At 49.2% G+C, this 24336-nt stretch overlaps 1 protein-coding gene across 1 annotated transcript; it reads right to left on the bottom strand.

Moving 5' to 3' along the window:
• Positions 1-5811: 5811 nt before the first annotated feature.
• On the bottom strand, positions 5812-13364 carry LOC103247149 (ral-GDS-related protein-like). The gene is given in 12 exon segments (XM_073006861.1): positions 5812-5913; positions 6453-6574; positions 6927-6950; positions 7537-7611; positions 8091-8165; positions 9727-9796; positions 10296-10399; positions 10772-10987; positions 11756-12072; positions 12213-12406; positions 12532-12631; positions 12634-13364. Coding segments are annotated over 12 exon segments (1413 nt in total). The 5' UTR covers positions 12710-13364; the 3' UTR covers positions 5812-5873.
• Between the last annotated feature and the right edge of the window lie 10972 nt (positions 13365-24336).

The raw sequence follows: 24336 nt of genomic DNA, 5'->3' as shown, positions 1-24336 counted from the left end.
GTCTGGCACCTCTGTGAGCTCCAGACTTATGATTTCTCTGTGGAGAGAATATTCACAACTGAACTTTGTAGCTGTTTTGAAAATTGTGGTTTTCTGTTCTTGCCTTTTGGCATAATGGCGTACGGCTCTGTCCAGGTTTCTGGTAAGGGCATGGATTTGTTTTTATGGCTGTGTAGTGTTCTGTGGTGTGTATGTACCACATTTCCTTTCTCTGATCCACTGCTGATGGACACCAAGGCTGATTCCATGTCTTTACCATTGTGAGTAGTACTGCCGTGAACATGCGAGTGCATGTGTGTTTTGGATGGAAGGATTTTCCTTCCGGTAGATCCTTAGGAGTGTGATTCCAGTGCTGGATGGTAGTTCTCTCTTAATTTCTTTGAGAAATGTCCACACTGCTCTCCAGGGTGTCTGAACTAGTTTGCATTTCCCCCTACAGTGGACCTGCATTTCTTTGCTCATGTGCCCCACCAGCCTCTGTTATTGTGGACTGTGTGTCATAATTGCCATTCTGACCAGTGTGAGATGGTATCTCAGTATGTTTCTGATTTGCATTTCTCTGATGATCAGTGAGATCCAGCATGTTTTCATTCTCATTGGTTACTGGTACAGCTTCTTTTAAGTGTGTGTTCATGTCCCTTGCCCATTTATAAGTTGGATTTTTTTTTCCTGGTTTTATTTGTTTAAGGTCTTTACGATAAATCCTGGATATTAGACGTTTTTCAGATGCATAGTTGGGGAATATGTTCCCTCATTCTATAGGCTGTATGTTGGCTCTGTGGTTGTTTCTTGTACAGCAGCTCTTTTGTGTATTAGGTCCCACTTATCAGTAATTGCTTTTTTTGCCATTGCTTTTGGGGACTTGACATATAAATGCTTTGCCAAAGCCTCTGTCGAGAAGGGTATTTGCTAGATTCTTGTGCAGGATTTTTTTATAGTTTCAGGTCTTGGATTTTTATGTATTTATGTATTTATTTACAGACTGAGTCTCGCTGTATCATACAGGCTGGAATGCAATGGAGCAATCTTGGCTCACTGCACCCTCTACCTTCCGGGGTCAAGTGATTCTTCTGCCTCAGTCTCCCGAGTAGTTGGGAGTACAGGCACACACCACCATGCCCGGCTAAGTTTTGCTTTTTTAGTAGAGACACGGTTTCACCATGTCGGCCAGGCTGGTCTCGAACTCCCCAACCTCAAGTCATCTGCTCGCTTTGGCCTCCCAGAGTGCTTGGATTCAAGGCATGAGCCACTGCGCCCAGCCCAGGATTTTGCATTTCAATCTTTGATTCAATTTGAGTTGCTTTTTGTACATGGTGAGACATGGGCCCAGTGTTATTTCTTCTGCATCTAGGTAGCCACTGATCCCAACACCACTTAGTGGTAGGGAGTCCTTTCTCCATTGCTTATTTTTGTTGATTTTTTTTCAAGTATGATGATTTCAGGTGTGCACATTTTATCTGGGTCTTCTAATCTGTTCCACTGTTCTGTGGAAGCGGGCGCTCAGCTTTTTAGTGAAAATGCCAACCCATTACATTGTCTATGGGTGTTTTCTTAAGAGTGCTTCCTTTGTTTCAATTTTTAAAAAACACCTTTAGCAGCCTATGTGCATGGATTTCTTTCTGAAAATACATGTGCTTCTTATGTTTTCTTGTAGGAGTTTTGTGGTTTCAGAATTTTTAGGCCTTTAACGTATTTTGCATTGATTTTTGTGTTGCATGACACAAGGGTCCTAGTTTAGCGTTTTGTTTGTGAATATTCAGTCTACTCAAAATCATTTATTGAACAAGCTCTCTTTTGCCCGTTGTGTCTCTTTGGTGTTCTTTTGAAAAATGTGTTCACTATATGTAAATTGGGGGTTATTTGGTTTACTCATACTGTCCACTTTCTTAGTTTATGCCAATAAATGATTGTTCCGATAATTATAAAAGTTTGTGTTTTTCATTCATTATTTTAGGTTTTAAGTTTGTATTTTTTAACTAATTTCTACATTTATTATAGACTAAAGGGTACAAAGGCAGATTACTTACTGCCTTTGGTATATTGCATGACACTGAGACTGGGGTCCCAGAGACCTTATCACGCCGGGAGTGGTTATACCCATCGGGTAGATCTTTAGCCCATACCTCGTCCCTTCTTCCTTTTTCATCTGATAGTCAGCAGTGTCTGTTGTTTTCACTTTTACGGTCGGGTGTATTCAGTGTTAGCTCCACCTTAGAAGGGAGAACATGTGGTATTTGGTGTTCTGTGTTTTCCTTATTTCTCTTTAGATAATGGCCTCCAGCTCCTTTCATGTTGCTGCCAAGGATGTGATTTTTCTTTTTTTTTTTTTTTTTTTAATGGCTGCCTAGTTTTTCATGGTATATCTGTACCAAATTTTCCCTTTCTGATCCACTGTTCATGGGTGCCTAGGTTGATTTCACGTATTTACCATTGTTAATAGTGCCGCCAAGACCATTTGTGTGCATGTATGTTTTGGACAAAAGGATTTATTTTCCTTTGTGTATACCCCAGTGGTGGGCTTCCTGTGTCAGATGGTAGTTGTGGTTTAAGTTCTTTGAGCAATCTCTGAAATGCTTTCCGTGGTGTCTGAACTACTTTGCATTTTCACCATAAGCGGACCTGTGTCCCCTTTCTCTGCTGCCTCGCCAGTGTCGTTTTTATTTTCTTAACTGTGTAATCGCTATTCTGACTAGGGTGCGATATATCGCATTGTGCTTTTGATTTGTATTTCTCCGATAATTAGGTTCAACATATTTTCAAATTTTGGGTTGCTTGTATATCATCTTTCAAGAAGTGTGCGCTTATATCCATTGCCTATTAATTATTTGGGGAGTTTTGCTAATTGATTTGTGTGAGGTCTTTAAGGTAGATTCTGGACATTAGAACCTTGGTCAGGTGCATACTTTGGGAACATTTTCTCTCATCCTGTATGTCGTCTGTCTACTCTGTTGGTAATTTCTTGTGTTGTGTGGTGGCTCTTTAGTGTATTAGGTCCCACATGTCGATTATTGCTTTTGTTGCAGGGTCATGTGGGGTCTTAGACGTATAAATGCTTTGTCAAAGCTGATGTCGAAGGGTATTTCCTGGGGTCTCTTGTAGGCTTTTTGTACTTTGAGGTCTTCCATTTATATCCTTCATTCATCTGAGTGAACTTTGGTACATAGTGAGAAGTAGAGGCTCGCCGTATGCAGAAGATATCGGGAGTTCTTTTCCCATTACTTATTGTATATTTCATCCAGAATCAGGTGGTATGAAGTGTGTGAGTTTATTATGCCAGTTCTCTGTTCTCTTCCACTCATCCATGTGGAAGCAGGTCCCTAGAGTTTGAGTGAAATTTCAAATCAGAGTGTGATGCATCCAGTGTAATTTGGATTTCTCAGAATTGCTCTGGAAATACAGGGCATTTCCTGGTCTCACATGAACTTCAGCATTGTTTCTTTCTATGTCCTTAAGAACAATTTGTTCTATAGTAAAAGTATACAATTAAAGAGTAGAGTGGGACATTTTGATCTATGCATATATACCTTGTGTAATGATGAAAGCAAGGCATTAACTGTCTCTGTTACCTTGTGTAGTTATTATTCATTAGCTCTCTGTGGTTGCAATATTCAGAGTCCTTCTTTTCAGCCTTTTTTTGAAAATATGGTGGGATACTGTTAAGTCTAGACACCCTGCTGTGGAGTAGAACAACTGAATTTATTCCTGTCATCTGAGTGTAACATTGTATCCACTTCCCAGTTCCTGCTGGGATTCCTCATCCCACAGCCTCCCTTCACCACTGTGGAACTTTCTATATCTAGGAGATAAAGTCATTTAGAGAGAAAGCTGATTTCATTCTCACATGCATGAAATCATGCCGTGTTTGGCTTTCTCTGCCTGACTCGTTTCATTGAAGGTCATGTCCTCCAGGTTTCTGCATGTTGCTGCAGATGACATGGTTTCGTGAATTTCTATGGCCGAAGAGGATTCCATTGTGTACTGCAGTTTCTTTATCCCTTCATCTGTGCATGAACAGGTAGGTTGATTAGATACCTTCGCTATTGTGCATAGTGCTTCAGTCGCCATAGGAAGGCCGATATCTCTTCAACATAACAGATTCCATGTGCTTTCTGTGTATAACTGGCGGTGGGATTGCTAGGTGAATGGGTAGTTGTAACGTCAAATGTTATTTAAGGCACCTTCAACTGCTTTGCTTCGTGTGTATAATAATGTACATTCCCAGAAAAAGTGTATGAAAGTGTCTTTTTCTGCATTTCTACGTTGGCCTCTGCCTGTGAATGTATGGGTTGTGTTTTGTTTTGTTTTGTTTTGTTTTTGGTAAGTTTCATTCTAATTAAAGTGAGAGGTATTTGAGTGTGGTTTGTACTTAGACATTTGTGTGAGGATTAGTGAAGTTGAGCAGCTTCTCTTTGACCTGTCATTGAATTTCGTGTTTTCTTTTCAGATGTGCCTGTTCAGGTTCTTTGCCCAGTTTTAGCTTGGGTATTTGGTTTTGTTCATTTTCCCAGTTAGAGTAGTGTTAGTTTCTCATATGTTAGATTAACAACCACTTTCACAGATGTGATTCTGCTGAACTTTCTTTCAATCTGTAGGATGCCTTCTTTTTAATAGTTCATTGTTTCTCTTCCCCATGTGGTAGCTCTAAAATGATGTATAGTCTCATGTGTTTGTATTCACATTTGTTAGCAGTGATTTTATTGTTCCATCCAAAAAGAACAAAAAATAAGAAAAAGTATTGCCAAATCAATTACATGGTCAAAGATTTCTTGCCATAGATAATTTTTGCTTTTGTTTTCTTTCCTTTTTGTAAACTGCATGCAGAGATACAAGTTTTGCTGAGATACAGACTCTCACTTTTCTTACAGGAGCTTTGCGGCTCCAGGATTGGGTTTAGGTGTTTATTTGGTGTTGATTTAGAGGTATGATATTGCAGACCCTGAAATGTTGACTTCTTTGTCTTGTTTTTGTCTGATATGGCACAATGGGGTTTGTGTTCAAATTAAGCTCTGGGACATCCTTTTGATACTGGGTTCAAATGATTCTCTCCTTCCTTGATGCTCACTTAGGGGAGAAGTGTCAGAAAGTCTGGGAAGATCCATAGTGGAAAAAGTTTATCTGTATTTTGTGGAGACTGATGGCCAGCTCTCTTCAGCCCAGGACTTCTGCAGAAGGCCAGCCCTACTGCTTGCTTAAATACCTCCCATCTCCAGCCTGTCAGTAAATATTTAAGTGATTCATTAAATATTCAAACCTTAAGAAAGTAGAGTACCCCAGTGGAAGTTGAATTTAACTAGAATTTAAGTTTGAGAGTAGCTGGTCAGTAGAACAAGTGTGGTAGATTGGGTGACATATTATGGTTTTTAAGGGTTTTTGGGTTTTTTTGTTTTCCTTAAACAGAGTTAACAATAATCAATTTGAATAAAAAGGGAAAACATGAAATGTTTGGCATGTGTAATGTGAACGCTGTTCTATGACTTGTTTAGCCATAGCCTCAATTTGACATACTAGACTATGAATCCTGAAGACTGGTATACAGTTACTGCACTGGCTGAACTTTTCTCATGCCAACAACTATAGAACATTTTGAATAGTGTTTTAAAATTTTATTTTAATGAAAGTTAAGAAAAAAACCCTTACGTATACACTAAAGAAAATAACCATAAAATGATCTCCCCCTGACTCGCAAAAGTCCCATGGCCTGATCCGGGCCAGCAGGAGCAGCTTGTGTTGAGGAGCAGGGGCCAGATGCAGCTGAGCTGCCAGCCACCTAGATGTGGTTCCCTGGTGTCACGGTCTGGGGTGAAGGATGGTGCAGAGCCGGTGTTCTGGGCAGCATCCTGGTGGGGTCCCAGCCACTGCAGGATGTTGCCAGCCTACTGGAATTCGGGCTCCAGCTGGCAGGACAGCTTGTAGCTGCAGGAGAGAGAGGTAGCTGTGAGGCCACCATGAGCCACGCATCAAGTCCCCACTCAGTGACTGCCCAGCTGGAATCCTGGGTCCCCAGTGGTCCCCATGCAACAGGGCTTGATGCTGGTCATGGAGTCATGGTCATAGGCTCTCTGTAGCTGGCCACAGGAGAGCCTCCTCTAGGCCACGTGGGGTGGCTGACACCTGTAATGTCAATACTGTGGGAGGCTGAGTGGGGTGGATTGTTTGAGGCCAGGAATTTGAGACCAGCCTGGATAACATCGTGAAACCCCATCTGTACCAGAACAACAGCAGCAGAACAGCAGGACATGGTGTCTGCACAGGCTGTACCGTGTCCTGGGACATGGTGTACCGCAGCAGTCCCAGCTGCTTGAGAGGCTGAGGAAGGCCTTGAGCCCAGGAGGCAGACATTGCATTGAGCAAAGATGGTGACACTGCAGTGCAGCCTGGGCAACAGAGCCAAACCTTGTTAAAATAAAATGGAGAGCCTTCTCCCACCCTCTGCCCATCCGCTAGGCCCTCACCTCTCCTTGTCACTGAGCTGCTCCATTCTTGGGAAATAGGTGACAAATTTATCCAAAGGCTGAAGTCTGTAATTCATGGCAGCCACTTGGAGCAGCTGCATTTCCTGCAGAACTCGGACCTCCTAGAGACAGACGAGAGGTTGCTGACAGGGCCTGGGGGGAAGATGCTGAGGGGGGGCTTTGGTAGGCAGGGAGAAGGGGCTGGTCCCTAGGGCAGTTTTCTGAAGGGGCCCTATGTAGTCCCCAGCCTGCTCTCAGAGTTGGATGTAAACATCCCCTCCTGCAGAAATTGGTCTTTGATCCAGTGCCTTTCCCAATTTCTACATGAGGATAGATCTCTTCCTGCTGTGTGTGTCAAACCCTCCCAGTAACTTTCTAAGATGTAGAGGACGGAGCCAGGGAGTGTCCTGCCCAGGGTGGACTGTGAGGTCCACATCCCCACCCTCCTCTAATGTGAATGTCCCAGCTGCTCACCTTCCTCCTCTTGTTGCTGTTGCCCTGGAAGGCAGACAGAGTCCATCAGAAAGGTCCCTGGCCCTCAACCAGCCCCACCCCACCCTTCCCATGCTGCATTACTGCCAGGGCCACCAGGGTCAGGGGATGTGCACTTGACAGGATTTGAATATGCCTCAGACTCCATGCTCTAGAGCAGGGAGCATGGGAGCTGAGGCTCAGGGACACTCTGCCCCAACCCTGTCTGATGACAGGGAAACTGAGGTCTGTTACAGAAAAAAAGCACTCAGTGACCTTGGAACTGCCTGCCCTTGGAGAGGCTCAATTTCACTCTCCAATTACGGGTTACCCTAGGGAGTCGCTGAGTCCAGTTCAGCCCACACCTCAGCAGCGTTGCAGTCAGGCAGCTCTGCAGCTTCACCACTCAGGGATAGGGACTGGTGGCTGCCGTGGAGCCTCCATCTCACAGAGGTGATGAGATGGGCCTGACACCCCCACCCACAGGAGCAGCTGTGAGGATCTTAGGAGAGCAGGTTTGCCAAGGGCTGAGATCTAAGGGCTCAGTCCAGGCCCCTCTCCTCCCAAGTCTCAGGTTCCTGGTTCCCAACCAACCTGCCCCAGGCTCACTCACATCCAGATCATCCGGGATGGCCGAATCCAACCTCTGTAACACAGTCAGAAAATCCCCCAGGAAGGAGACCACTCCCTGTGCCAAGGAGGGTTGGGGAAGTGGTGATGAGTATTGTCCATCAGATGGCTGCCCACTGTCCTGTCCCATGAAATCCCATCAGCCCCTGTCTTCCAGAACCCCCTTCCCTAGGTCTCCCAGATGGAGCAACCAGAGACCCTCAGCTGCCTTTCCCTATTCTCTGCCTCCTCTATCCCAGATTACCTCCAAGTCTAGGAAGCACTCCTAGTTATTAAAATCCCACTCTATGGTGGGATTTTAACAATTCACAGGGGCATGTGGTCCCAACCTTACCCTTCCCCACATCCACTCTGAGTCCAGCTTTCCCATACCCTTGCTCTGGTCTCTTGAATGGAGATTTTCCAGGCCCAGTGTCCACAGGAGGACAGGGCTGGGTGGAAGCCCCCACTGTCTTGATATGGAGGCCTCCAGCTGGTGGGGAAGGGAGCCCTGTCCTGTGATCCCCTGCGGCCCCTCCATGAATAAGGCTCGCTCACCTTCTTTTGCCTCTGCAATCTCATCTGGTCTCTCTGGGGGTTCCTCTCCTGGGTGGCCACCTTAAAGCTCCCCGCCTGCCAGGTGTCAGGGACAGGGACAGTGAGGCTCTCCTCCCCTCCCCAAGTTACACTCCAGCCACCCCACACTTGGATCCCCAGGGACTGGCGTGAGTCGCCTGGCACGGTGCTGATACCACTGGCCCAGCTCCACACTCCTGTGTATGTCACCCAGTCAGGCAACCGGGCCTGCCTGAGACTGTTTCCTCTTCTGTAAAGAGCGATGAAAACCACAGCTACCTCACAGGGCCTCCTGAGTACTGTTTCCTATTCCTGTTGCCATTGTTCTCATCTTCATCCCTCTGAGGAAGAACCAGGCATGAGCACCCTCAAATTGCTTTGTTTTCTTGAACCTCGTTTCTATCCTGTGAGGGCTGCACTACAGGCTCAGCATCCCTTCAGTTTCCAGAAGAACAAACAGAGGCCCAGAGCGGGCAGTGACTCCCCAGGGACCCAAAAGAGAGGGCGCCTCCTCCCCGTCGTGGAGGCTGTGTCTCGGCTGCCTTCACCCAGTATCTCAGCACCACCACCCATCAGGGTCGTGTTCTCTGGAGTCTCTTGAGTGTCTAGGTCTGCAACCAGGCACAGTCGTGATGGGAAAGGGACAGGGCGTTTTAGGAGACCTGGTTAAATGGCACCTGCCTATCTGAGCCCCGCTGGAGTCTCTGCCACACAAACTGCATTTGGACCATGCCAAAGATTTTGCCTCGCCATTGATCCCTCAGGGGACTTCCATGCACAGAACTCTCTCTTCCTCTACTCAGGATGTGGCCTCCTGTGTCCCCATCTCTGACTGACATGGCAGAGTTTTCCAGAATCCTGGGTGGGGTGACAAGTTGCCTTCTCATTTGCATGGAGGATTCTGCGATCTGGTCAGGGAGGATCCCCTAGGAATGCATGAATCCCCCACATACTTGTCATGAGCATGTGTCACTGCTCACTGGTGAGAATCCTGTGACATGACCGTTTTCGGGTGTCTGCAAAGGGCAGAGCAGGGAGTCCCGGCAAACACATATGTCTGTTCCAAGTATGTCCATTGGTACCCAAAGCTGGGCGGCCCACTGGACTCCCTGGCACATGAGCTTCCTCTGTTGTTGTTCCCCGTCTCCCGCAGTGTGGATAGAGGCCCCTGCCCATGGAGGTGCGCTGCAGACAGAAGCAGCAGCAGAGGCCTGGCTTCCTGAGGAATTACTGGCCAGTTTGAGATAGGAAGAAAGTCCCACCTACCATGACCACCCCCCAGCCTGGAGGAAGCTCCGTGCCAGCAGCATGGACCAGCATGGGAGCCAGAGCCCTGCTAATGCTGCAGCTCATCACCCCTGCTCAGCAGCCCAGCAGCCATTGCCACATCCCATTTCCAGGGCCTCCTGCCCCCGTGCCCCCACGTGCCCATGGACCCACACACCTCTCTTCCTGTTGGCCCAAGGTAGGCATGGAGGGAATTTTTCAAGTCCACTTTTAGTAGGTAAGTCAAAACAAAACAAAATAACTACTGCACACTAGCTCCAATGACCTTCCAAACTCACTCTTTTCTCTGACCCTTAAACACTTGTCCAGCATCTCCAAGACTCCACTGTACCTTGATCAGCAGGTCCCTCTTCACTGCAGTGTCTTTTTTGCAGAGTTGTTTTAGATATTTTGTGCTTTTGCTATAGACAGAGGAAAGAAAGAAGGGTAGATTTGGGAAACACTGGGGAGATTTGTGAGTTCCAATCCAATCCCTTTTGTTTGAAAATCCAGAGAATCCCAACTTCCTGGGTGAGAGTTTCCAGTGGGGTCCTCTGATGACAAGGGCTCCAGAGGAACAGGGTGGGAGTTTTCATGCTCCTCGCCTGGGCCCTGTCTCCACTTCACGTGAGCCACTGTGTGTTTACAGTTAGCTTTTATTTGGACACAGTTCCACTGCTGGATACAAACACCTGAAAGTCTCCAGTTGGCTCTAGTCTGTTCCTGATGGTTAAAAAACCGTAGTCCCGAGTTGGAAATCCTTGCCTAGAAGTCCAGGGCAGCTTAGTGACCACACCCACCAGTCCATCCCTGCCTTGTGTCCCTGGACTCCAAGAACCTTTCAGAGTCATTGAGGGCACGTGGGGAGACATACAGGTCCCTAGGTCAACCCGGTGCTCCCATGGAGAGAGTCCTCCTCACCTGGACACCGCTGCCCATGTCTTGTGTAGCCGATGTATTGGGTTGCTGCACAGTGCGGAGATGATGGCGTGCACTGTGGAGAAGTTGTTGAGGCTTAGGCACTCCTGAAGAGGGAAGAGTGAGCTGTGAGGTCCATGGGTGGAGCCTGGCCCACTTCAGCCTCAGCCCCCTCTGCTGAGATCTCCCCTCCTGGATGAAGCAGAGGCCCGGGAACCCTTCGGAGGGCACACCTGTGGCCGAGTGAATGTCACTCATCTAGGAGGATTTTAGTTCAACCCAAGGAAGAACCCAGGTCAGAAGTGAGCAAATACCACTGGGCCATGGGAGTCAAGGTCAGTGAACCTCCGGCAACAACCTCCTAGGGAATGTGCAGGGCTCAGGCTAGAGATACAGAAGCCAATCCTGAAAGCCGATGGAGGAGAAGAGCCAGTTCCCCTTTTTCAAAGAGGGAAGCCTCAGGCCCAGCCATGGCTTACCCTGGCCACCTTGATCCAGTGCTCCACCACCCTGGCCCTGTCCTGGGCCCTCATGCTGTGGTCCCCGAGGCAGGAGGTGGTGACACAGTTCTTGAGCCTGTTGAAGTGTGCGACGGTGGCACGAACTGTGGGTGCCACGTGCTCGTTCCCCTTCTTAGCTTGTTGGCCCCAGATGGAGCCCAGACATTCGTAGAGCTCCACCTTCTTGAACAGCTCCTTTGGGGGAGAATGAGAGTGTCACGGACACAGCACACCCCAGCTCAGGGTCACCCATAGTCCCAGGCAGGGACTGAGCTCACAGTCATCCATGGTCTCTGGCAGGAACCAAGCTGGAGCTCAGAAAGCTTTAAAATGGGCTCCAGAAGTGTGGGAGTCCCTGGGTTTGATTTTCTGCCCACTGAGGGCCCTGAATGCATCATGGCCCAGAACCCAATGAGAGTGGGAAGAGAGAGTGACATTTTCTCCCAAGCCATCTGCACTCCAAGGACTAAAAGGTGGCTCAGGCCTGTCCGTCCTGAGACCTTGTCTTCCTCCCATCACAGTTAGCCCTCTTCTCCTTCTCTCTATGCCGGTGCACTTTCCTTGTGGCAGCTGCAACTATGGGCTCTGCTTGGGTGTCTGCCATAGAATCTAGTATGCATCAAGTACCTAATAAGCACTGAGGGTCGTGAGGCTCCTGAGCAGCTGGGTGAGTGACCCATGGCCCTGCCTGCCCCTCAGTGATCACCTGCCCTGTCCTGCTTTCTGTCCATCCCCTGTCATTCAGTCTGCACAGTCACTCTGTGCAGCTGGCACGGGCAATGTCCCATCTCTGCTGTTCCCATGCAGACAGGGAAGGCTTGTGGGTGAAGAATCTCATCCAGATCCCATGGTTGGTAAGAAGTGGGGCTGAAATTAGACCCGGGCCATTGGCCGCCCCTCGGGGAGAGGCTGGTCTGAGACAGGTGGTGCCAGAGGCACAGCCTGCAAAGCCCAGCTGCTCACCACATCCATGAGGGTCAGCTGCTCTGCCAGCAGCCTGGGAGGGAAGGTCGTGATGTCAGGCATCTCCTCATGGTGTTGGTTCTTTACAGTCCCGGAACAGGGACAGGGGGACTCTGGGGCTGACTGTGGCCCCAGCAGTATCCCTGGAGAGGGCCCTTCCCCTGGTGCTGGTGCTGGTGGTGAATGTAGATATCCTTGTGCATCCAGGATTGCACGTGACTCTGGCTCCAGAGCAGGCCCCAAGTCCGCCAGCAGTGGTGGTGCTGGCTCCAGGGCCAGCATTGTTAATGGGTGTTGCCCAGGAAGTGGAGCAGGATCTGGAAAAGGAGAAAAGGTCACCCCACCAGTCACTTTTCACTGGACTTTCCAAGCACAGAAATGACCAGATGGAATTTAAGGGAGTTGTAGCCCCAAACCACCACCCCTGGAAAGTCTTCCAGACTGTAAGCCGCCTCACCATCTGGCTTGGCCTCGTTGGGCTCCGGAAGCACCAACTGGCCTAGGACAAGTTCCTGGTGGTCCTCCAAGCCCAGTCCAGGCCAGGCGAAGTTCCTGAAGGCCAGCTTTATCCGGAAAGATGACCGTTGCGGGGGCTGATAGCAAACTGAAGTGTTTTCAAGGGGCCAGGTGAACAAAATGGAGGTGGTGGTGCTGGTGATGGAGTGGACAGCTGAGTCAGAGACCTGGCCTTCTCCCACACAACCCTCCAGGGCACCCTTGTGTGGTTCTGGGTCCCTGGCCTGTTGCTGCCTGTGTAGAGGACAGCCCCACCCTACCCCAAGCCATCAGTGCTGTCCTGGAAGGGGCAGACCTGGCCACACAGCAGGGCTGTACAGACCCTTTTGCGCCCCGGCGTCCCACTCACATTCTCTTCCTAAGACCCTGGAGCACAGCACTGTGCACCTGGGCACTCAAGACTGCAGCTCCAGGCTGATTTGTAAGCAGGTTGCTCATCAGAGCTCCAGCTCTGGTTCCCCTGGTCCTGGGGTTAGGAGGGTAAGGGCAGATGTCGGGTGGAGGAGGACAGGGACAGCTGGGAAGCCACGGTGCTGGGGATGGTTCTCTCAGTGGCCAGCTGTGAACACAGCCTCTCCTCTGCTTTGCAGGGAACCTAAGTCTCCATTTACAGAATTCACTGTATGCCTTTTGCGGAGGAAGTCCCCAGATGTCAGCCTTCTCGTGGGAATTAGAAGTATGAACCCCAGGACTCCTTTAGTGTCTCCCCAGCCAGAGTCCACATCTTTTCCCCCATGTTTTGTGGGTGAAAAGGCCCTTCAGAACCCTAAATCCACCGAGTTTATACTTGTTGCTGGGCTCTGTCATTCTAGTCAGAATCTGGGAGGATGCCACCATACGTAGAGGAGGCCATGAGGGTTTCCCCTCTAACATTCTGTAGATACAACCTGTTTATTCTGTCTCCTGTGAGCGCCCTCTCTGAGTAGAATCAAGTCCAGGGATTGTCATCTGCTTTGTTTATGAAATTATGCCAAGCCATAAGAAGAACGATGCACAAATGAGGTGTTTTGTATGTATGTGTTGAATGAGTGAACCCCAACCATTGGAGAGCCCCAGTGAGCCTCTCCAGATGTCTGAGTGGGCCTGTGCTTGCTTTTTCAGCACCCAGGTACCCCTCTTCTGTCTGCATCAAAAAGGGAGATCAGCCAGAAAGAATCTCAGACATCCTTTACCAATTCCATCGTAGACTTGCTTTCTATGTGCTTTTCCAAACGGCGAGAGATATGGGCCATTAAGGCAGAATACTGAGAGCTACTTCAGTGAGGGGGAAGAGAAAAGTAATAAACATGAATCACAGCACCTCCAGCAGATATCCAGAGTTTTAGGCTCTAGGGACTCCTTTTTTTTGCCGTGTCTTAGATCATTCAGTCCCTACAAGAACCCTGTGAGGTTCATCTTCTCACTACTCCTTGTTCCAGAGGAGCCAGCCGAGCCTCTGAGAGGTGCATCTTCAAGACACAGCCAGTAGGGGACAGAGGCACCTCCGTGCCTTGGAGGGGATGGGCACTCACCTTCTAACCAGGAGTTCCAAAAAGTGTGGCACGGTGATAAAGTCCCAGGAGGGGCCCAGGCAGGTGGCATAGGAGGAGATGGGTTTAGTTATCAAGGCTGGAACCAGGGAGTCCAACAGCTTCTCCCTTGTGCTGGGCTGGAAAGTTGGTGTCCTGCAGATCTCATTTTCATACTAGGGGGAAAAGGAGGGACATGGGAGTCAGTGGTAACACCGTGAACCACCAGAGGATCAGGATCTGGAAGTCACACCAAGAAGCATCAACCCGGCCGGGCTCGGTGGCTCAAGCCTGTAATCCCAGCACTTTGGGAGGCCGAGACCGGCGGATCACAAGGTCAGGAGATCGAGACCATCCTGGCTAGCACGGTGAAACCCCGTCTCTACTAAAACATACAAAAAAAAAAAAAAACCAAAAACTAACCGGGCGAGGTGGCAGCACCTATAGTCCCAGCTACTCAGGAGGCTGAGGCAGAAGAATGGCGTAAACCCGGGAGGCGGAGCTTGCAGTGAGCTGAAATCTGGCCACTGCACTCCAGCCTGGGTGACAGAGCGAGACTCCGTCTCAAAAAAAAAAAAAAAAAAAAAAAAAAGGCATCAACCCTTCAAGGATTTGTGCATGTGGAGAACCTGGGTACCCATAGTGAAAAGGGTTCTAGGCTTTCAAAGTAAAATTGCATGTGAGGATGGAGAATGATAAATGATTCTTGCTTTTAAGGCATTGTCATGGTGTTTGTTAGCTGTGGGGCAATGGCACCCTGTGGATCAGCAGCCTGCATGAAGAGCATCATCCCTGCAATCCTCACAAATCACCCTCATGGTAGAGAAGAGACACAGGCTTTTGGATTTCACATGGCTGCTGAACAGCACCTGGGTCAGAAGGGAGCACCTTCCACAGGGAGGACTGCATGAAATTCCCTCTAGGCCACCTGAGGCTCCACCTCTGATATGGAGGGGAAGGGCCTGGGGAGGCCTGGTCCTCTCTTCATTTTAGCAGCAGGGCACAGGACAAGACGCTCTAGTAGAAGAACCTTTTGACTTAAAGGGATAGGATTGTTTTTTGTTCTTTCAACACGAATGTGAGTCTGGAGAAACAGCTATGGCCATCCCAGCCCTGGGCAAGGGGAAAATGCCGGAAAACTCCAGGGTGGGAGGGAGCACATCCCAAGGCCCAGGATCTGCCAGACAACTGGGGAAGAGAAAACGCAGGCAGGTATTGAAGCCGTGAAAGGTTATGCAAATGTATGTTTGAAACTGGAAATGAAACAAGGTGATTTTCTCTGCCACACGAACAGCAGATTGGCAAAACGTTAAAGCATCTTAGTATTCAGGGGAGGCTGCGTTCAGAGAAGCAGCTACCTTCAGAGGCTACTGGTGACTGTGTGACCAGCTGGAGCCCTTTTGGACAGTCAACTGGCTAGAGATGTTGAAACTTGATGACTGCACATCCTTTCACCCAGATATCCCTTTCCCGGGTGTGTGTCTTCCGCAGGGGATTTGTCTATTTTATGGGTTGAATTGTGTCCCCTCCCCCAAATGTAAATGTTTCTATTCTCAACCCCAAAGACTCAGAATGTGACTGTGTCTGGACACAGAGTTCTCCAAGAGGTAATTCAGGTGAAGTGAGTTCATTAGTGTGGCCCCTAATTTAATATGCCTAGGGTTCTTACAAGGAGAGGTGGTGAGCGCACAGAGACGTTGAAGAGAAGACCCTGTGCTGACCGAGATAGAAATCAGCCATCTCCAAGGCAAGGAGAGAGGCCCAGAGAAACCACCCCAGGCTGACAGCTTGACGTTGGACTTCCAGTCTCCAGAATTGTGAGGAACCAGATTTCTGTGGTTAAGCCCATCAGTCAGCGTGGCATGTTATGGCAGCCCGGGCAAACTGCTCCAGCCTATTAGGACACACATAGGATTATGCTCCCAGCAGAACAGCTGCCTAGAAAGGGAATTTTATCATGACAGCCTCCACCAGCATTGAGAGGCTGACCCCTGTGGAACATGGCCTCCCTTAAGGAATATTACAGTGAGATGCAAGGGTACAGCTCCTGCCTGATTGACCTGCAGGGATGAGTTCTGTGAGATGGCACTTTAAAGACAAATGCGTAGAGTAGCTTCACCTTCTGTTGCTGTAGTCAGTGTCCCCCCACCCTTGTTTGTGTAAAAGTTCTGTATTTTAAGTCCTGGAGGAGGTCTGGCAGGGCAGCAGAGCTGCCTGTTACCCGAGATACACTTAGGGTGGGGAGTTAAAATGATAACAGTATGAGTATGTTGCTATTGTTACCATTATACTCAATTCTTGTGGCAACATGCTGAGATACATCTGGCATAGTATAAAGTAAAAACAGAAGGATTTTCTCTGATCTTCCTCTGATAGTTGAGAGGGACTTTGCCTGTAACCAAGTTGTCACTGGAGACTGATGGCAGCTAGATTGCTTTGGGATAGGATGGTGGGTTACTAAAGTGGGAAAGTCCTAGGACAGAGCTTAGGGAGTCCCCATGTTCGTGTTTGAGTCTTCGGCCCACCCTGGTTTTCTGGAGTTCCTGTCTGTGGAGACCCTTCTGTGCCCCGTCTCACCCCAGACCAGCACTGGCCGTTGTTGGTGGCATGGTGCACCTGTCCTTTAACGAAGTTGGAGAAATGGAATCCATCCAGCAGCTCCTGCTTGATCCACTGTGTGGAGCTCTACAAAGAGAGTGCCTGAGAGCCGGGCCAAGAGGTGTCAGTGGCCTGTCTGGTTGACCCCACAATAGGATACCCCCATTAGAACTTCTCCTTTCCCCCCGCTTCCCCAACAAGATTTGCCACATAGGAGCATCTGCATAGACCTCCAGCCAGAGAAGGTTGAGGTCTCTGGTAGATGACAGCTTGAGGTCTTGGGTTTCAGATCTGAGTAGACAAAGTGTGTCCTCAACGCTTACCTTCCCATCCTGCCAGGCATGGTCTGGGCTGTGAACCTGACATACCTACCAGGCTCCAAACGCCTGACGACCAACCTGCTCCTGTCCAAGGAGGGCCCCTCATCTCCTGTTTTCCCCATACACATGGGGAGGGGCTCGGCACTGCCCTGACGGGCAGAGCTGAGGCCTGGCCTGGACGGGCCTGCCCTGGGCCCTGTGTTACCTGTGGGTGCCTTCTGGCAAAGGGCCAGAGGCGTCGAGGGTGAGGGTTGAACCAATGTCTATATTCTCGAGAAAGACTCTCATTTTGGCCTCTCCTGCGACGAGGAGGTCGGCAGCATGTCGGGACACAGCAGGAGAACATGTTGTTCTCCGGAGTGTCGCCCACCAAATGAACTGGAAATGGGGCTGTGTGTATAATATGGGTGACTAGTTACCAGAATTCTAAGTTCTGTTGGGGATCTGTCAGCAAGGAAGTGAGGTCACATCTTGTAGGTTCCATCCTGTAAGCTCCTTCTTTCCATGAGACCTACTCACAGGTCCCTCTGGGTTTCTGATCGCTCACCCTCCCCGTCAATTCGTTACCTTTCACCATTAAGCAAAAGTGTGCCTCTTCAGCACCTTGGGAAGAGAAGACTGGAATATAACCATTCTCCCAGGTTTGAGGAGACAGTGCTGGGTCAAGAGCAGCCTTTTATCATAGCAGTTGTGAGACCCTAGAGAACTCCTTTGGTGTTTTGGGGCCTCCTCAGCTTGAACAGTGGAGATTGTGCTAGCATCTCCTTCCTAGGGAACTCATGAGGTATATTTGAGATAAATCTTAAAAACTCATGGTGTGGTGTTCCCTATAGATTTTGTACACCCTGCAAGATGGAAGAACTACAAGAAGGGGTGAGAGGTAGCATGGAATACAACTCCAGTGGGCCTGGGGTCCACAGTGTGATCTCAGGAAAAACCAATTTTGCTCTGGGCCTCGTCTTTCATTCTCCACCAGTAGAGGTTGAGATTAAATGAAATTCAGACATCCTCCTCTTCTAACATTGCACCTTCCAGTGCCTTCCCATTTTATTTAGAACCAGACCCTGTGCCTCATCTCAGCCTTGGGTGGGTAGTATCCACAAAGACAGCACTGAGGGGTTAATGACTCCCTTCTGAATGATGGAATAGGACACAGATGGTGGAATAGCACTTCTGAGCTAGTTCAGGCTGTTACAGCCAAGATCAGTAGCCTGGGGAGCTCATCAAGAAGAGAATTGTGTTTCTCCCAGTTCTGGAGGCTGGAAGTTGGAGATCAGGGTACCAGCCTGATCAGGTCTTAGTGTGGACACTTCTTCCCCATTCACTGAGCTTTTACAGGTGCTGTCCTTTCCTTGGAGGATGGCTCAACTTCAGGATCATGGGTGGACCTCCCTTCAAAGCCCCGCTCCCACTTGTAGCTTGGTGATCATGAGGTAGTCATAGAGCATCCCTGTGCCTGTTTCCTCCTCTGAGAAATGGCATTAGTGAGAATTGCTTCCCTTTTTAATCACAGAAAATAAAGCATGGAAAGAAGTTAACTCGGTGCCATTGGGCAGAGAGTGAGAGTCCAGTAAACCAGAGAGATCAGCTTGCCCACATCAGTGGTGAGGAGTGCGGAGAGTGGGTGAGGCTGGGGCAGGAAGCAGGCCAGCCTGCCAGAGCCCAGGAACAGGTGAAGGGCAAGAGTGGGCTCCTCACCCTGAATTCTCAGGGGACACAGGCATGCAGGGCCTGTGGGGAGCACAATCATCAGGGCTGCCCTCGTTCCCCTGGTTCTCTCCATATCTGATGTGGTCCCAGGGCCCCTTCTCCCTGTGTTTCCTCTCTGCCCTGCTTTCTTCCTGGCTGCCCTCCTTGGACTCATTTTGGGCCCTGGTCAGGTGGAGTCTTGAGGTAACTATAGGCTCCTCTGAGGTTCATCCTACCGTTTGTTGAGACCTCTGAGCTTAGAAACCACCTCCTGCCTGTACCCGAGAGAGGGCTGGAGGGAGCTGACAGTGCAATGGCGGTTTTCCCTGGGGCAGCCACTCCAGGGCCCGCTGGCAGGTATCTGCTGAACTTGAGCTTTCTTTTGGGCCTCGGGTTCTGAGGTGTGATTTTCCCTCTTAAGGTAGGCTGATCCCCCAGTGGGTGCCTTAGCCTCAGAAATGGGTCCTGCTGAGCTGGGAGCTGTGCTCTACCCTCAGTTTCCTAGGACACCTCACCTTGGCCCTTCCCATTCTGACTTCCGAAGCCCAAAGAGAGGGTCTGTAGAAATTGCTAGATACGAAAGGGCTACAAATAAGTCATCGGAGGTGTATTTACATAACAAATGTTTTTTAGCCATTACTATATATCTACCTCAGCAAAGGCGATATTTAAAAATGTTAATACCCTGAGTCACCCTACAAAGAGTTGTATGTATTTGATGGTGCGGGAGACAGTCATGTTTTGTTTTGTTTTGTTTTTTCTTTTTTGAAATGGGATCTTGTGGTGTTGCCCAGGGTGTAGCAGAGTTGCACGATCATAAGCAGCCTTGACCTCCCAGGCTCAGGGAATCCTCCCTTCTCAGCCTCTCAAGTGGTTGGGACTATGGGCATGCACCACCATGCCATGCCATATTTTTTTGTAGAGGCAGGGTCTCACTTTTCCACCCAGACTTGTCTTCAAGTCCTAGCCTCAAGCTATCCTACTGCCTCGGCCTCCCACAATCCTGAGGTGACAGACATAAGCCACTGTGCCTGTCCATGTTTCTTTTAAGAGCTCCCTTAGTATTTCTTTTGTTTGTTTGTTTGAGACAGTCTCGCTCTGTCGCCAAGGCTGGAGTGCAGTGGCCGGATCTCAGCTCACTGCAAGCTCCGCCTCCCGGGTTTACGCCATTCTCCTGCCTCAGCCTCCCGAGTAGCTGGGACTACAAGAGCCCGCCACCTTTCCCGGCTAGTTTTTTATATTTTTTAGTAGAGACGGGGTTTCACCATGTTAGCCAGGATGGTCTTGATCTCCTGACCTCGTGATCTGCCCATCTCGGCCTCCCAAAGTGCTGAGATTACAGGCTTGAGCCACCTCACCCGGCCACCCTTAGTATTTCTAATGGGCATCCAAGCAAAGAAGGCTTTGCTTGCAGAAGGCTGTGGAACCCTCCTGAGGCTGCATCTTCTTCACAGCCAGCAGATTGTTCCCTGAAGTGTCTGCTTAGCAGTGCACAGGCTATTTATATCCAGGGCTTTGGGGAGCTGTTGGGTTTGGGGACTGGCTGGGGCGTGTGTGTTGGCTCTGGGATCTGTCACAGAGGTCACAAGGCGTAAAGAACTGGTCTCACTTTGTAATGACTTACCCATTTTGTGATTCTGTTTATATTTTTTCATCTCCCTGGACTGTAAGGCTTACTAGGACAGGGACCGTGTCTTCTTGCTCCCTGGTGCCTGACTCGCAGGAGCTCTTGAGAAATATTGAGTGCATGAATGACACTTTTGGTTTCTGTGATATGTGCAGGGAAGGAGGTGTTAATGGGACATGAAGGAGGCACCCCTGTCCCAGCTTAGGGGATAGGGAGTCCAGGAAGGCTTCCAGGAGGAGGCGATACCTTGGCTGAAGCTTAAAGCCTGAGTTGCAGCTAACCAGCTGGAGCATTTGGGGAGGGGTATCTGGCAGAAGGTGCCACGTGAGCAATAGTATGGAAGTGAGCACTTAGTACCACCTTTGGGGACCAGGGCTGAGGGTCAGTGGTCCAGGCAGGGCTGGAGATGCTGGTTCATGCTTCTTCTCCTGAGAGTCCCAGGTGCCTGTGAGACTGGCAGAGTGGCACAGCCTGCCCTCCGCTCCCATTGTTCTAGTGGTTGTTGAGGGGCCTTTGAGGTACCCCCTCTTCTCCCCACTTTGCCCACATGCTCAGAATTATATTTATTTTTTATGAAACAGAGTCTGGGTCTGTTGCCCCAGCTGGAGTGCAGTGGCATGATCTCCGCTCACCACAACCTCCACCTCCCAGGTTCAAGTGATTCTCTTCCCTCAGCCTCCTGAGTAGCTGGGATTACAGGCACGTACCACCATGCCTGGCTAATTTTTGTATTTTTAGTAGAGACAGGGTTTCACCATATTGGTCAGGCTGGTCTCAAACTCCTGACCTCAGGTGATCCACCAGCGTCGTCTTCCCAAGGTGCTGGGATTACAAGCATGAGCCACTGTGCCCGACCAGAGAGTTATTTTTAAAACCACCCTGCAGGGCCCTCCAGGATCTCATTCAGGCCTCCCACCTTACCCCTAAGAGGGAGGGGTGCTGGTTACCACTCACCTCCCTTTACAGATATCCACATGAGGTTGGAAACTTGCCCAACATCACACATACAGTGAGTAGCCGAGGATTCGACCCCAAGTCAGTGACTCCACATACTGGGCTCTCAGCCTCTCTCAGCTGCCCCCTGACACCCTGTTCTTTATGCTAATTTGGTGGTTCCAAAAGGAATGAGTTCCCCATCATTGGAGGAATGCAAGGAAATGTTGGAGCATCCCTTAGAATGGATGCTGCAGAGGGATAAAAGCCTCCTGACCACCTGGACCTTTGTGGACCCGCATGTCCTGAAAAGACCCCCTTTAGGTGTGATTGGTGCAGTCTCGTCAGGCACCCCAGGTCTGCTAACTCCCAATGCGGTGTTTCTTTTGGTCCTCAAGTTCAGAGAAGCCGAGTAATCCCTTCTCACGGGTTTCCTAGCACGTTGATTTTCAGATGACCCAGTTCTGGGCGGGACTGGAGGCAGGGTTTTAAGGCCATCAGAGAGGCCTAGTTTGAGTTCCAGCAGTGCCCTTTCCTGGCTGTGTGACCCTGGGAAAAATTGCATAAACTCCTTGAGCCTCAGTTTATACACCTTTAAAATGGGGATAATAATGCTGTTTTGAGGATTAAATAAGCATTCTATAAAAGCACCTGGCGCATAAAGTATGTTCAAGTAAGGAACTTAAATTTGCAAGGGAAAAAACCTCATTAAAAAGGGGGCAAATGACATGAACAGATACTTCTCAAAAGAAGACATACATGCAGCCAACAACCATATGAAAAAAAGCTCAGCATCACTGATCATTAGATAAATGGAAATCAAACCACTGTGAACTACCATCTCACATCAGTCAGAATGGCCAAGGTTGCAGAGAAAAGGGAATGTTTATACACTTTTGGTGGGAGTGTAAATTAGTTCAGTCATTGTGGAAGACAGCAACAGTTCCTCAAAGACCTAAAGACAGGAATACCATTCAATCCAGCAATCCCATAACTGGGTATATACCCAAAGGAATAGAAATCATTATGTCATAAAGACACATGCAACTGGGCATGCTGACTCATGCCTGTAATCCCAGCACTTTGGGAGGACGAGGCGGGCGGATCACGAGGTCAGGAGTTCGAGACCAGCCTGACCAACATGGTGAAACCCCTTCTCTACTAAAAACACAAAAATTAACTGGGCGTGGTGGCATGCACCAGTAATTTCAGCTACTCAGGAGACTGAGGCAGGAGAATCACTTGAACCTGGCAGGCAGAGACATTCCATTGAGCTGAGATCGCACCATTGCACTCCAGCCTGGGTGACAGAGAGACTCTGTCTCAAAAAAAAAAAAAAAAAAAAAATGCACGCCAGTGTTCACTGCAGCACTGTTCACAATAGCAAAGGCATGGAATCAACTTAAAGATGCCCATCAATCGTAGACTGGATAAAGAAAATGTGGTACATATGCACCATGGAATACTATGCAGCCACAAAAAAGAATGAGATCATATCCTTTCCAGGAACATGAATGGAGATGGAAGCCATTATCCTTAGCAAACTGATGCAAAACAGAAAAACAAATACCACGTGTTTTCACTTACAAGTGGGAGCTAAATAATGAGAACACATGGACACAATGGGGAGCAAGACACTGGGGCCTATCGGAGGATGAAGGTGGGAGGAGCAGAAAAAATAACTTGGCTAATAGGCTTAGTACCTGGATGATGAAATAATCTGTACAGCAAACCCATGTGACATGTTTACCTGTATAAAAAACCTGCACATGTACCCTTGAACTTAATTTTTTTTTTCTTTAAAAGGAACGTGTTCAAATAAATAGTCTCTTACTTTATCATTTGGTTCAAAGTAGCCTCCAGCTTCTGCTGTGAGACAAGGTGTTCATTAGAACAAGGGCCCATTACAACAAGGGCCATCTTTGAGTAACCTAGGGCAGATTATATGAAAAGAAAAAATCTGTGCCTCGGTTTCCCCATTCTAAAATGGAATAATTTGGGGACTTACATCATCAGGGTTGTTGTGGTTATACACAGTTTGGAGCATAGTGAGTGCCCAAAAAAAGTGAATAGTGAGCTTCACCACCATAAAGTTCCTGCACACAGGCCACAGTGATCCCAGACCACCACTGCCTCAGGACCACCCCAGACTCCCTGGCATCTATCAGCCTTCAAAGTGGATCAAGCCCAAGCCCACATCTGAGAGCCTGGAATGGGGAAAGAGTGAGCTGAATTCCAGCTCTTCCTTCCAGGGCTGCCTGGCCCTCTTCCCCTGTCCACAGTCTGGTCTGTGCCACGGGATGGGTTCAGAGGCGTGTGCAGCCTCCTCTCTTCCTGCATGGAGACAATGCCCTTTTCTGCAGTGTTCAAGGGTAATAACCTTTTACCCTCCTTGCTAATTAGCAGCCTTTTCAACTTCATCTCCTGGCCTTAGGCTGTCAGCCTGTCATTAACTCCTGGGGAGATATTCTAAGAGGTAGCTGGGATATCAGACTTCTGGGGCGATATAGCCAGTACTGGGTAGCAAAGGTGGGAGAGGTCCTCACTTGTTGGGGCCCGTCCCTTAGGCTGAGAACTACGTGCACACTTAACATCAGCAGCTCCAGATTCATTCCCAAGGTAAGAGGTTTACAGCCAGCTTCCTGGCTGTGTGACCTCAGGAGAGGAGCTTAACCTCTCTGAGTTTTGAGATCCACAGCTGTAAGTGGACAGCCTTCTCCACTCTGCAGCGTTTGGACTTGAGACAGTGTGTGAAAACTGTCATGGTGGCAACAGGAAACGGGTCCTGCAAACTGAGTACATTAAGGCAAATTTAATAAATGGGCTATTGACTGGTGGTGGGAGGGAGGGCCTGGTACAGCTCTCAGATGGATGCATGGATGTGCCAGCATGATAGGAAGAGGTGGCAGGAAGGGGATCTGAGGAGGAGAAGGAGGTGGCACCCCGGTGCATCAACATTGCACTGCAGGGTGAGGCCAAGGCTATCTGGGAATGCAGATCCTCTTGTAATTCCCATGCTTTGTCCTCGCCCACAGCAGGGGTGGCTCATCTTCCTCCTACACCTCTAGCACCCAGCATGGATGCACCACAGGAGAGACACAGGTCCTAGTACTGCGTGGGCCCAGTGGCCCTGATAACATCTGCTGCAGGGGCCCCCCTCTATGCCTTTTGTGTCTGGGAGGAAGCACAGCTCACCAGGCTTCCTGTTCTCCTCAGATCCCCTTCCTGCCACCACTGCCCACTCCCGGGCCTCTGCATCATTCACCTTGCTGACCCCTGCCCCATCCCCAGCCCCAAGCATGGACTGCACCAGGAGAAGCCCAAGCCCTGCCTCTCCTGCTCCTGCAGCTGCTTCAGCAGCCCCTTGCCCATTTCACAGTCAACCCCACT

The sequence above is a fragment of the Chlorocebus sabaeus genome, chromosome 19 (genome assembly GCF_047675955.1).
Source record: "Chlorocebus sabaeus isolate Y175 chromosome 19, mChlSab1.0.hap1, whole genome shotgun sequence".
Taxonomy (NCBI): Eukaryota; Metazoa; Chordata; class Mammalia; order Primates; family Cercopithecidae; genus Chlorocebus; species Chlorocebus sabaeus.
The sequence above is the reverse complement of the archived record's forward strand: the minus strand, read 5'-3'. Positions and strand labels throughout refer to the sequence as shown.